The 12,728-nt window shown below is 49.2% G+C and overlaps 1 protein-coding gene across 2 annotated transcripts in view; it reads right to left on the bottom strand.

The window, feature by feature from the left end:
• PEX14 (peroxisomal biogenesis factor 14) overlaps nt 1-12,728 on the bottom strand; it is a 138,542-nt gene that overhangs the window by 114,603 nt on the left and 11,211 nt on the right. For both annotated transcript variants that reach the window (XM_082685379.1, XM_082685378.1), the window contains exon 2: nt 8,937-8,984. In XM_082685379.1, the coding sequence (XP_082541505.1) occupies nt 8,937-8,984 (48 nt within the window). The remainder of the gene's footprint in view (nt 1-8,936; nt 8,985-12,728) is intronic.

Here is a 12,728-nt window from a genome sequence, read left to right as displayed (position 1 = left end):
CATCCAAAGTCTCCCCTTGGATGTGCTCATGAAAGAGTCATTTAGCGAAAACACACACACCTCTGTAAACCCCCGCTGGGGTGGGGGAGAGAAGGGGAGGGAAGCCGGGATGCGCCCAGAGGAAGAACAGGTAATCAAGCATGTGACAGTCTTGTTCCCAACAGAGAAAAGACACGTGCCCACAGGGGAAAATTTCAAAACATCTACACGTTACTAGAGTGGGTTATCAATGGCAACAAGTAAGATCTGACAAAGAGATTTTACCCTCTTAACCGACGTCTCTACGTCTCTTATCTTCAAAGCAAGTGAACTCTGCTGTTCACTGTGACAGTGAGGGATTTATGGGTGTTGATGGGGACGCAGATAAAGGATCCACCTGAGGGGGGCAGAGAAAGCAGGGATGGAGTGCCCTGGATCCAGCGAATTCTTTACTCATGCGGGTTCAGGCGACTCCCGGAGACCTGCACAGCCCGGGCACCACTGCGGAGCTCGGAGCTCGAGTGGAAGGCAAAGGGCTCGATTGTGGAACCTTTCCTCCGCCCGCAGGAGGTAAAACAGTGAGCAGCTGCTGCCCCCTAGAAGCTAGCAGGGACACAGCACTTTGCTCGAGAGGCCCGGCTGCAAAGACCCTATTATCTCGCCTCGATCCCTTAACCTGTCATTAGTGAGGTTCATGGGCACAGACGCCTCCTCCAGCACGAGGAGGCCCACATCACCTCTGATAAATTAATAGGTGCCTGTTCAACAGCAAAGATGCGAAAGGAAGACTCCAACCGGGGAACACGCACGAAGGCAGCAGCTTCAGAGGCGGCCCAGACTCACCAGGCAGCCCCTGAACAGAGCCAAGGCCCCTCCCGCACCCTGGCTGGAGGCAGACCAAGGTCAGCACGCTGTCCCTGCCTGTGACCCAGATGAGAGAGCCCGGCTGTCCCCACCTGCACTGGGGGGGGGGGGGTCACTCCTAGTCCCGCCCCTTGCAAGCTGTAGGAACTGGACTGCCCTGGGCTGGTTTCCTCGCTGTAAACTGAGGAAAAGAGTAGTTCGGTTCTCTCCTGCTTGTTAGGGTGAAGCAAACTAACAAAAATGAAGAGACCAGCACCAAGCCCAGCAAAAATGCACAGGAGACCCCTCCTGACCTAGGGCATCAGAGCTGGTAATTGGTCAGTTAATCGAAAAATCGGTTAAAGCCGGGAATCATTAAAAATGGAGCCTACTCCACATACCTTAAACATTTTACATTAACTCAAAACCTATAAACGTACAGTCATTTGCTAATCTTTTGATGTGGAGCCAAGCCCTTTTCTTTGAGTGTGGGCCCACAGACTGAAGTTCCCAGACATCTTTCTTACATTAACCCCACCCATGACACACCCTTCGCAATTTCTAAAGCAAAGTGAGAACTTAGAGACACCAGTAAGGCAAATCAAAGTACTGGATACTTCTAGATTTTTATGATCTTCCCCCAGTTTAACTGTCATCTTGCTCACACTTGAGAAGTTATTCTCTTTTGGTAAATTCACATGGACCAAAGCATTCGGCTTAGCTTCCCCAGAACCTTCTTTTCACGTTCGTGTTTACAAAACACCCCGTATTTGTAGTTCCCTCTGTGCACTTCTGTATTTCGTGTCTTTACAGCATATTTAACAAAACTGCCTCATTTGCTAACAAATACGATGGGCACACACAGGTTCAGGGCGAGCTGAGGACCTCGTGGTCTGCAGAGCGGGGCAGATGGGACTGGCCAGGAGCCGCCGGTTCGGAGCCCCCCAGGCCTCCTGGAGCGGCGCCTCCTGGTGCCAAACAGCAGGTCCATCGCCTCAAGGAGCTGTCTCATGTGAGCTCTTGATACTTTAAAAAATACGTATTTACTGAGCTGGTGCTTCACATGACAAGAGGTTTGAAATAAGTCTTGAAAGCACACAGAAGCCAAAAGGATGCTGCAAAGACAAAGCATAAGGAAAGGGCAGAAACGATGTTTAAGACGTGCGGTCTACTTTTCCCCCTTTTCCACCAAAATCCATCTGCAGAGAAATGTGGACAAACTAAGCCATTTGTACAAACCATCAGGGTACCCACCGCTCCTGTCGGCAGCTCCTCCCCACCAGGCTGCCAAAAGCTGGCCTGTCCCCCCAGAGATCCTGTTGCGGCCACAGGGGACTGAGAGAGAGAGAGAGAGAGACAGGGAGGGGGAGAGAAGCAGAGAGACAGAGAAAGGCCTGTTGACAGACACTGCTGGGTGAAGGGTGTGACTGGGACCCAGCGCGCCACCCCCCACACTCAGTAAGCACAAACAGGCCCCCATGCCACCAGGGACACTGCTAAGGCAAGAGCTCACAAAGGTGGCGGCATGTCTTTTTCTCGACAAGGGCAATTTATCCGGCCCACTGGGGGCTATGAGTTAGCTCTTGGGTGACTCTGCACGTCACAGAGTGCCCCCGGGTAGATTTACCTCAAGAATCACTCAGTGTCAGCCCCATCTCTAGGCTGTTGAGACAAACTCATAATGGCAGGGAGAAGATTTGTGGAGCAACAAGCATAAATCTCAGTGATAACTACAGACCATAAAGGAAAGGAGAGCTGGCAGGGGAGAAGGCAGGGCGGCGAACGCGCCCTCCTGCAAAGCACTACTTCATCTTCCCGCGGCTTCTCAGAGCGCAGAAGTGGTTCTGAACTACAGGACCGTATTTCTCAAACCCAAATTGGTCTGCATGGTTGGAGGATGCGTGAAGATATTTCAACTGAAATTATCCTGGAAAAGCCAGGGCACCTGGCAGTCCTCAGTACATGACACTCGGCGGTCCTCAAACCAAGGGCTCGTGAGAGATTTACGGAGTTGGCGTATGGAACACCCATCCTTTAGGTGGCACTTAAAAAAAAAATGCTTCTAAGTGGAAAGTCTTTCAAATAAGATAATGATTGATCTGCAGCAGAAGCAAAACCTTTGACTGTCCCTCTGCCCAAGTAAGAGCTTCCTTTACCCCCTCTTCAGCAATGACCAAGAACATCTGAAGATCTCTGAGACCATCTCCAGGAGACAGCAGGTGACTGCAGCCTGTCCTTCTGGACCAGTGATGCAGGTGACAAGACTATGGGCTGAATTCGCCCAGTCTCTGTGTGACTCTGCAAAAGGCACAGGGGCGCTCGGCTCCTGAGTCCCCAGGACACTGGCTGGGTTGGTCACCAGACAGGGCCTCTGACTGCAGAGCTCTCACAACGGCAGGTACTTCCATGAAAGCCAGGAACCCAAAGTATAAACAAAGCTGAGTAACTATTTCAAATTCCATTTCTCTAATTATTACTCCTAAGAGTTTCAATTCATCTAATAATGATTTGTACAAGGATACCTTAAAACCGAAGAAAACCACCTCTTCATTCACCTGAAAGAGGAAAAAACTTGAAGGGCCTCCACCTAATCTATTCAATAAACCTCCTCTAGAACGGGAAGGACGAAGTAGGGAGAGACAGTAATTTCAAAATCAGTAAGTGGCCTAGAGATTACAGACAATCCACCCAGAGCCAGAATGAGGCTTTTCTCAAGTTTGTCCAGCACTGAGGACTCTCATCAGCTTCCTCTCCCCGTGGCCTGTGGAACCCTCTGGCACCCTCCCACAAAAGGTGTCAGTGTCAAAATAAGCATTTTCATCAATGAAGGATTTCCACCATCTATTAAGAGTGGGAAAGGAGAGCCAACCACCTTTCCTATCTGAAAGGCACCAGGCCTCAGGCCTGCTCCCACGACAAAGGCGTGTCGTCAGAGGGGTGTCCTGCCATCCCCACCCTTCAGTTGTCTGCTCCTGATTTCAGTCCCAAGTTTCTCAACAGCAGTTGTGAGGGGCTCACGCACCCCCCATGTGCTGCTAGTAATGGTTTAAGTACTAACATCTGTAGATGATTCACTTTTCAAAAAGAAATAAGTAGAGCGGATTTAGGATTAGCCCTATGATGTCGGCCTCACTCACCTGGACCCAGACAGATGTCCCTGAGTGGAAATTACAGCTCACTTGAGTAAACGTAACTCAGCACAGGACTCAACCATGACGGATCCTCACAATAATGATGCTTAATACTTTAGATCTGCCATATTGATTTGTTTTTCCTAAAGAAAATGGCAATTTTCTGAAATCTCTAAATGGGCCAGTTTCATTACTCCTGAGCTTATGAATATATCTTCATGAACACAGTATTAAAATGAATTTGGGCCATCTGGCTGGCTCAGTTGGTAGAGCATGCTACCCTTGATCTCGGGGTTTTGAGTTCAAGCCCCACATCAGGTACAGAGATTACTTAAAAATAAAATATTTTTTTTAAAAATCCATTTTATTTCTCTGCCAACTGCTTTGGCATTTATGAAATATATCCATTATACGTCCTACATACACACACGTACATACACACATGGGCACATGAGTGTACACGAAGAAATGGGTTGAGCATGTAGATGTCATCCTTCAGAGATTTTTGGTGGGAACAAGACACGAGAAGCACCTATCCCTGGTGAGCCCACAAGGAGGTACGACCGAAGTACTCTAGCCACAAAAGATACAAATACAGGGTGAGTGCCAGGAATACACTCTCAAGGTCTCTAGGAGATAGGCAACTAGCCATAGGTATTCTTAAAGAAGAGTTCACAAACTCCCTAATTCAGCAAGATATTAATGATTAATGGCCTTTTGATTACTGGCCTCTGATTAACTGACTTCAAAAACCAAACAGAAAATCTCCGGAGTCCCAGGCATAAGGTAGACGAGTTCCCCGAGAAGGACTGAGATCGGATCCACGATGTAGGACCCCCGGCAAGTTTCCATCAGCCTCAAGGAGAAACCAGAGGCTACAGGATATTCTGTACTTAGAGGGCAAAGCTGAGACGTGGCCTGGCTCTGCGAGCGCAGGGCATCCTTATTTTTAATAATAATTCACCCTACTAAAAAGAATTAAGCCTAGGGAAGGTAATAAAGTAGAAATGACCATCATATTTTTAAAAATAAATTCATCGTAGTTTGGGAGTATTGGGGTGGAGGGATGCAGGTTAAGGACAAAAACCAAAACAGAACCAAAAACTATACCCGTAAGTCAGAGGAAGAAAGAATGGCAGAAGACACATCCATTAGAAGAACTTGGTGTCAAGGAGCAAAAAGCCAAAATGCTAGTTTAAGCATCGTATAAAACAGGTGGCTTCCAGGACCGCTGGGTATTGAGGAGCTTGTGTTGAAACCAGTGAGCAAGGTACACATGAAACTTTATTGATTGCTCACTTCAAATAATAACCTAAACTCAGATGACTAAAAGACGGTTACTTAACCCTAGTTTCTGGGGCGCTTAGGTGGCTCAGTAGGTTAAACATCTGCCTTCAGCTCAGGTCATGATCCCACAAGGTGCTGAGATCGAGCCCCATGTCGGGCTCTCTGCTCAACGGGGAGCCTGCTTCTCCCTCTGCCTGCCACTCCCCCAGCTTGCACATACTCTCTCTCTCTCTGTCAAATAAACAAATAAAATCTTAAAAAAAAAAAAAAAAGTCACCTGGTTTCTGAATCCCAGCAAGACAGAACCCCAATTACTCCGTGCAAACAACCGTCCACCGATTTAAAGACCCGTGAGCCACGCGGGGCTTGATCCTGCAAGAGCCGTGCAGGACCTGACCCAAGGCCCGAGCACATGCCCACCACAGGGGAGAGAAAACTTGGGTCTGAGAGAATTTATGGAAGGTTTACAACTGGCTGTGGGGTGGGGGGAGCTGGAAGTCAATACTCTGGAGGACTGCCAAAGCTCCTTGCCCCAGGAGGCAAAGCTCAGGGAAGAAAGTATGAAAAAGAAACAGCGATCAGCCATTTTAACTTGGGCAGAGTTTTATCGTCAATAGTAAGGGAATTTCAACTGGGAGTTTACAGAATTTATCAAGACCGGTCTGTTCACCAGTCTCCACCCCCGAGGGCATTACGACATTATAGGGCAACTATCTCACTCATAGGGCCGGGGTTGCTGGGGTGGTTTTTTCATGGCAGGGAGGAGGACTGAGGGGCAAGGGAAGGTAACATGCAGTCACTGTGTGGGTGTCACCTGGACATGGGGGTGGCGAAAAACATCAGCGCGTCCTTCAGAGACTACAAGGCAATACTCCTCACAACCACAATCACAACTTGGTCGGACAGGGCCGGAGAGGGCAGAAATGAAAATCAGGCCCTCCTTCTCCAGCAGCTAAAGCAAAAAACTAGTGTGAACCCCAGAATATCACCTGTCCTTGCCATCTGCGTTGTACTGACCACTCCTCGGAGCCTCTTCGGTCACAACTCACTTCCCCAATAAAGGGAAAATTTACTCCAAAGTCATCATCTAGTTCTGGAGACCAAGAGTAGGAGGAGATGCCTTCAGTACCCCATGCTCAGCCCTTTCAGTGTAGGGAACAGGCAGCTTCCACGGAAGAATTTTATGGAAAATATGCTCTCAGTTAAAAACAAAACCAAAAGCAACTTAGCAGGGTGTTCCCCCAACACAGGAAAATCCTATTCCTCAAGACCTCGCTTCAAGTTTCACCAAAAAACATCCCTAAGTATACCCCGGGCAGAACTCTTCCTTCCCGAATAATGAGGGCTCTTCTACTCCCAGCCAGGCAATTCCGCACCAAATTATATGCGATTTTGTACTGTTTGCTAAAATTATATATGGTCTTGTGCTGTCTACTAATTGTTTCATGTGTACAAATGCCTTTTCTTCCCCAATAAAGTGCATAAATTACTTAAGAAGAAGGCTTAATTTTATTCTTCAATTGTCTGTTCCTCCTGAGCATCCGAGAGACGGGTAACGCACACGCCTGAGAAACCTCCCCTAGGGAAGGCAGACTCAGACAGAGGGCTGTGGGCTTTCTGTGGGTGGGGGATAGCACCCCATCCCTTCGCCGGCACCCTGTGACTCTCATCCAGCCTACTGCCAGCTCAAAGTCCTGTACCCCTACGCGCCATGAGTCCTCGCTAGTCCTTGGCCGGCCCCACTGCCTGGCACCCTCCCACCACCGCTCTCGAGAGGCAGAAGTCGCTCACACAAGACCATACAGCTCGGCTGGTGCCCTCATTTAATCAGGCTGCTGCGAATGGTTGGCCAAAAGCAATAAGGGCATGACTGAGAGACTGTGGGAGTTTAATATAAAAAAATTAATAAAAAAAAAGGGGGGGAAGGAGAAAGGGTCTACCTTCTAATAGGGCCCTAATTACCCAACTCATAGGATCAGCCCAAATGAGATGGGAGTTTATTTCGGGGTTTTTTTTTTAATTATTGTTTTTTTATATATATATAAATTGCTGCTATGTGTTTTCTTTCCTCTGAGCAATTATGCAGCAAGTACGTAAAGAGGGGAAAAAAATATTAATTAAATATAAGGTAATTGTAGAGTTGGCCTGGAGAGAATAAGTCTGAACTCTGGACAATCACAGGCTACTAGGGTTTGAAGACTGCTCGGGGCCTCCCAGAAAAGAAAGAAATGAAAATCCAACCAAACACCAAGCAGATGAAGAGTAGAGCAGGAAAAAGAACAGCATCCAGAAACACGAGCCGAGCAAAGGGCTCCAAATGCCCAGAAATCAGCAAGGCTGCCACTGCTTAGCACTCGCTGCTAGAAAGAACCCCCAAGTGTTGACCCAATCATGCTGCAAAAGAAGGACCAGCCAGCTTTGCCGGGGGTTAGTAGTCAGGTAAGTAGATAAAAATGTAAAAGGGAGACCAAGGAGGTAGGGCTGCAGAGGACTACAGCGTTCAATTTGGATTTTAATCCAAAACCAACCACAACTCCAGCCTGCGGGGCACTGACAGGCCCCAGGAGAACACTCCAGCTTCCTAGCTAAGGGCCTGGCAAGGGGAAGCCCTTCTGAAGTCTTTGGCTTTCCCACCTCCCTGATCACCAGGACAAACCCAGGCAATACCAAGAGTGAACCGAAGGCACTGTGGGGTGTGGTGGGAAGGAAGCTGGACTGGGTAACGCTTGGTAACAGCGGGTGTCACAGAAGACAACCACACTTCCTTGAAACAGCCCCAGCAGGGCTTGCGTCACCCTGGTCTTTCAGCCTCCGCCAAATCCAACTCACCTTCTGCCTTGGAAAGCCTGAGTGCAGGCTAGAATTCAGGCCTATTCACGCCAGCTAAGGGCCTCACATCACCTCCTCCCACTACTGCTGGAGGAGAGGCAAGAAAACCAGGCCTGGGAAACCAAAGCTGGGCGGTGCATCCCTGAGCTTGCTATCACCATCCAAACAAAGACAAAGCTCTAAAAGCTGGCCCGCCATAAAACTTATCTGGTTAGTGCAGAACAGGTCTTGCTACCCAACAAACAGGATTTGCGGCGGGCCCTGAAATGCAAGCCAGGATGAAAATGGCGGGGGGGGGGGGGGGGTGCTGGCAGGGACTGGGGCTCAGAACATCAAAGCACAAGCACTTCGTGAAGAAGGGTTACCTTCATTCAGTACTCAGGAGGCCACTGCCCTGTCAGTACTAGAAGCACTTACTGTTGGTAGCGAGCATCACAAATGACCCACCAGGCAAAAACAGAACTCCCTGCCTTACCTGTTCCTCAAAGGCCACCGCACCATGCCCTCACCCTGAAGGGCAAAATGGCTATTTCAGACAATCAAGTAGCAACTTGGTCCCAACCCCACCTCCAGAAGGTTCGGGCATCCCACTGATCACTACTGATCAGCAACAAACGAAGTGGTGCACCACGCCCTGCGGTGGATACTTTCCGTTCCAGAAAAGACCAGGCTTTCCCAAGGAGGCAGCCCACTAACCCCTACATGCCAGACAGTAAGACATAAGTCAAAGGTCACTAAGTTAGCCTCCACACAGCACTTACTTTTGAGGAGACAACGAGGAGGCAAAACTACCAGGTCTTAGGGTTTCTCCACACTCACACAGTATTTTCATGACTAGAAACGATACTATACATCTTGGGTACTTACCAGAGGCTCTCGAGGCACCACATTTTCACTTCCTGGAGTAGAGCTTGACTGCAAAGAAAAACAGAAACAAAAATAAGATCACAGTGCCACCCAATGGACATCCAAAAACCAAAGATACACAAAAGATAGGCCGTTCTCAAGCCACACACCAGCACCTGTTCCTCCTACTTCTCACCAGCTCTCAGACTGTAGAGGGCTCCATGGTGGGCTGCCTGAAAGAAGTGGCCCACCCACGGAGTCTGAATGTGCTGGTGAACGTGAAGAGACTACTTCGGGGTTCACTGCCACAGCGCCTCAAGGAGAAGGCTAGGTTTGGCTTAGGAGGGCCCAAGATCAGCAGGTGAGCAGCGAGGGCTGCGGACCATCACAAGAGCCATAGGAAAAGCAAAGTCCAGGGGAAAGACTTCATGTGAGAGGGAAACTTCCCTTTTGCCATCTTCCCACCGAGTGACCAGGAAAAGCAGAGACGATGTGGAGAACAAGATTCAGCCACAAGGGGGCCCCAGGTACCCACAATCTGGATTTTCTCTGGGCATCTACTTGGAGTCAGGAAGCAAAGAAACGAGGAACTAGGAACGATGGCTCCTACTATCACCTATCACTGAGGACCCCAACCCCCAGCAGTAAGGAAGCTGGAACCTGCTGTGTAAATAAGCTAGTGACGGACCTAAAGACCAACCGGCCGGCAAGGAGTATGTGGCCCACTCGCCGGCCGCAGTCTGTTACCTTCTCCTCTCACTGAATCTCCCATTTGCCCCCAACCTTTGGCTGATGATCTGGCCAAATTTAGAGAAAGGAAGAGACAGAGACAGACAGACTCAGATGAAACTCACAAATCTCCAAAAGACTAGAACAAGCAGTTTGAGGGAGTTCTGATTAGTTTACTGTTACTGATGTTCAAGCCAATTTCCAATTATCTACAGATAATATCCAGACAAGTGCAGCTCATCTGTGGGTCTCCGGAGCCAGCCTCCGGCCTCCATACTCCTCCCACCTCACTCAAATGGCAAGTGCCAGGCCTCCTGCTGGGGTGGGGGGAAGGTGGGAGAGGAAAGAGTCCAGTCCACAGAAGGTCCCCAAAGATCTCCTTGCTCCCCGTTGCCCCCGAATGGCTGGCACGTAGCACAATGACAAGGACTCTGCTGGAAGAAGGACTCTCTCCCCTCATCCGAAGTCCCAGGACGAGGTCAGCCCGCATGAAACCAAGTGGAAAGTCTCAGGGAATCTGAGCTCCTGTTCCCTGCCTCCCCTCCCCCACCCTGCTGGCTCCCTCCTAAGGCTCCCGGTGGGCAGGAATAACCTCCCGCATTAGGACCTCTAGCCCTGACCCCCTCCGAGTTCTCCATTCAGCCGCCTTCCGGCCTCCTCTGGATTCAACAAGTTCCTCCTCAGGCTCCCGACCCTCTCCCTCTGCCACACGTCCTCTTCCAGTGTCCCCTGTCTGCGAGAATGGCACAGTCTTCCAGCAAAATACACAAACCCGGGGCCAAAGGACCATTCTGGACAGCTCTTCCTCTCCCACTCACCAGAGCTAACACATTATCAAGTCCTGCCAACACTCCTTCCTAAATATCCATTCAATCAGTCCACTTCTCACCACTTCTACTGCCATCACTTTGGTCAAAGCTTCCAAAATCTCCTCCCTGGACCGTTGCCAAGAGCCTTCGCAACCGTTCACCCACATCCATGTTGGCTGGCTTCTTCTAATTCATTTTCCACGTTGCACACAGACTATAATTTCAAAACGGTAATAATCAGATCTCGCCCCCGCCCACCCCAGCAAACCACTAAGACAACGGCTCTAACACAGAAAACCCTCCCAGTGTGGCCACAAGAGCAAAAGCATAAGACTGGGTTTTTTTGTTTTTGTTTTAAGATTTTATTTATTTGACAGACAGAGATCACAAGTAGGCAGAGAGGCAGGGAGAGAGAGGAGGAAGCAGGCTCCCCACTGAGCAGAGAGCCAATGTGGGGCTTGATCCCAGGACCCTGGGATCATGACCTGAGCCGAAGGCAGAGGCTTTAACCCACTGAGCCACCCAGGCGCCCAGCGTAAGACTGTTTTAAAAAAACGAACAGACAAAAAAAAAAAAAAAAAAAAACCCAGTGGTAGAGAGATGCTCCCGGTTTGATAGGCACAAAGGTGCTCTCTCTCCTGATGCCCAGGCGCCAACCTCCCCCAGCCAGAAGGTGTGCCCAAGTGCTGACCTTGAAGCACGACAAAGACCGATGGCACACACAGCTCAGGTCAGAGCAGCTGGCTGAACATCCTGTCTGTCCCAGGTCTGCCCTGAGGCTGGGTAACTCTGAGTACGTCCTATGCCAGTCTGGCCTGTAGTTCTTTGCAGAGAAGAATAAGGTTCAATTCAACAATTGTTTTTTGAGAGGCGCTGGCACAGAGGCAAGTACATGAACTTTGGCGGCAGTAAGTGAGTGACGGTGGGGCTACTGCTCTACCTCCCCGAACCTCAGTCTCCCCACCTGTGGGAATAATGGGAAAAATACCACCACCTCGCGTTCAGGGTGAGATGAGCGGATAGAAGGTATATGCTCTCGCTTCTCCACTCAAAATCAACCGAGAGAGTTCTGCTCTGTCTGTGATGGGGTATGGGACCAGATTTAACCTCCCACTGTTAACAATTAGAAAACTAAACAAAATACAGGACACCACTGTTTGTAGACACTGGATAGTACTGCGTCCAGACAGAACAGAAACAAATGATATGACCCTACGGTCACTCTGGTTTTCGCCAAGAGGCATGCTTCAGACAAAGAAGGGGAATGGGGTCGGCGGGGCGGGGGGAATCCCAGCAGAGCATGGCAGTTTCTTGCGGAGTTGAGGAAACAGAGATTAGGGTTCAGGGAGGCTAAGGCTCAAAGTTGTAAGACCGAGCTGCACAGAGGAGAGGGCTATGCCAAGAGAGCTCCAGAAACCTTCACAGAAGCTCCCTGAGTAAATGTGTGCACAGCAACATGTGTGCAAGCACAGAGTGAAACTCCACAGGCTGAGAAACAGCAATGAAGAAGCCGTGAGGTGAATGGCCCCCGGAGCCCTCACAGGCCCTCGTGAGCCATGAGCACCAGAACGGGGTGTCCTCACCGTTCGGTCAGAGCACTCAGTGGAGACCTGGAAGGACCACAGCCTGGTAGGGGAAGGACAGACTACCCCTAGGGTAAAGGCCATCCTAGGTCCACCCTAACAAAGCTTAAAAACGGGACTTCATGGGATCAAAATGAACCAAAAGTAGCCCAACTACCCACCAGAACAAATCTCAACACTCTTCAAAATAAGACCACAAAATCCAGACCCTCAACAATGTAAAAATTCACAGCATCCAGCACCCAATCAATAATCTCAAAGATGGGGGTGCCCTGGTGGCTCAGTGGGTTAAGCCTCTGCCTTCGGCTCCGGTCATGATCTCAGGGTCCTGGGATCAAGCCCCACATCAGGCTCTCTGCTCAGCAGGGAGTTGGCTTCCTCCTCTCTCTCTACCCATCTCTGCCTACTTGCGATCTCTGTCAAATGAATAAATAAAATCTTTAAAAAATAATAATAATCTCAAAGATAAAAGGCAGGGAAGTATGATCCATAATAATAAGAAAAATTAGAAGAAATCATTCACAGACAACATTAAGACAGGTGTCATAACTTTATTCAAGAACTTAATGCAATTCTAAAAATACATACCTGAATCATTATGTTGCATGCCTGAAACTAATATGACATATGTCAATTATGCCTCAATAAAAAGAAAACTCAAAGGAAAACAGGATCATAGTAAGGAGAGAAAT

The sequence above is a fragment of the Mustela nivalis genome (assembly GCF_964662115.1).
Source record: "Mustela nivalis genome assembly, chromosome: 10".
In the NCBI taxonomy this organism is placed as follows: domain Eukaryota; kingdom Metazoa; phylum Chordata; class Mammalia; order Carnivora; family Mustelidae; genus Mustela; species Mustela nivalis.
The sequence above is the reverse complement of the archived record's forward strand: the minus strand, read 5'-3'. Positions and strand labels throughout refer to the sequence as shown.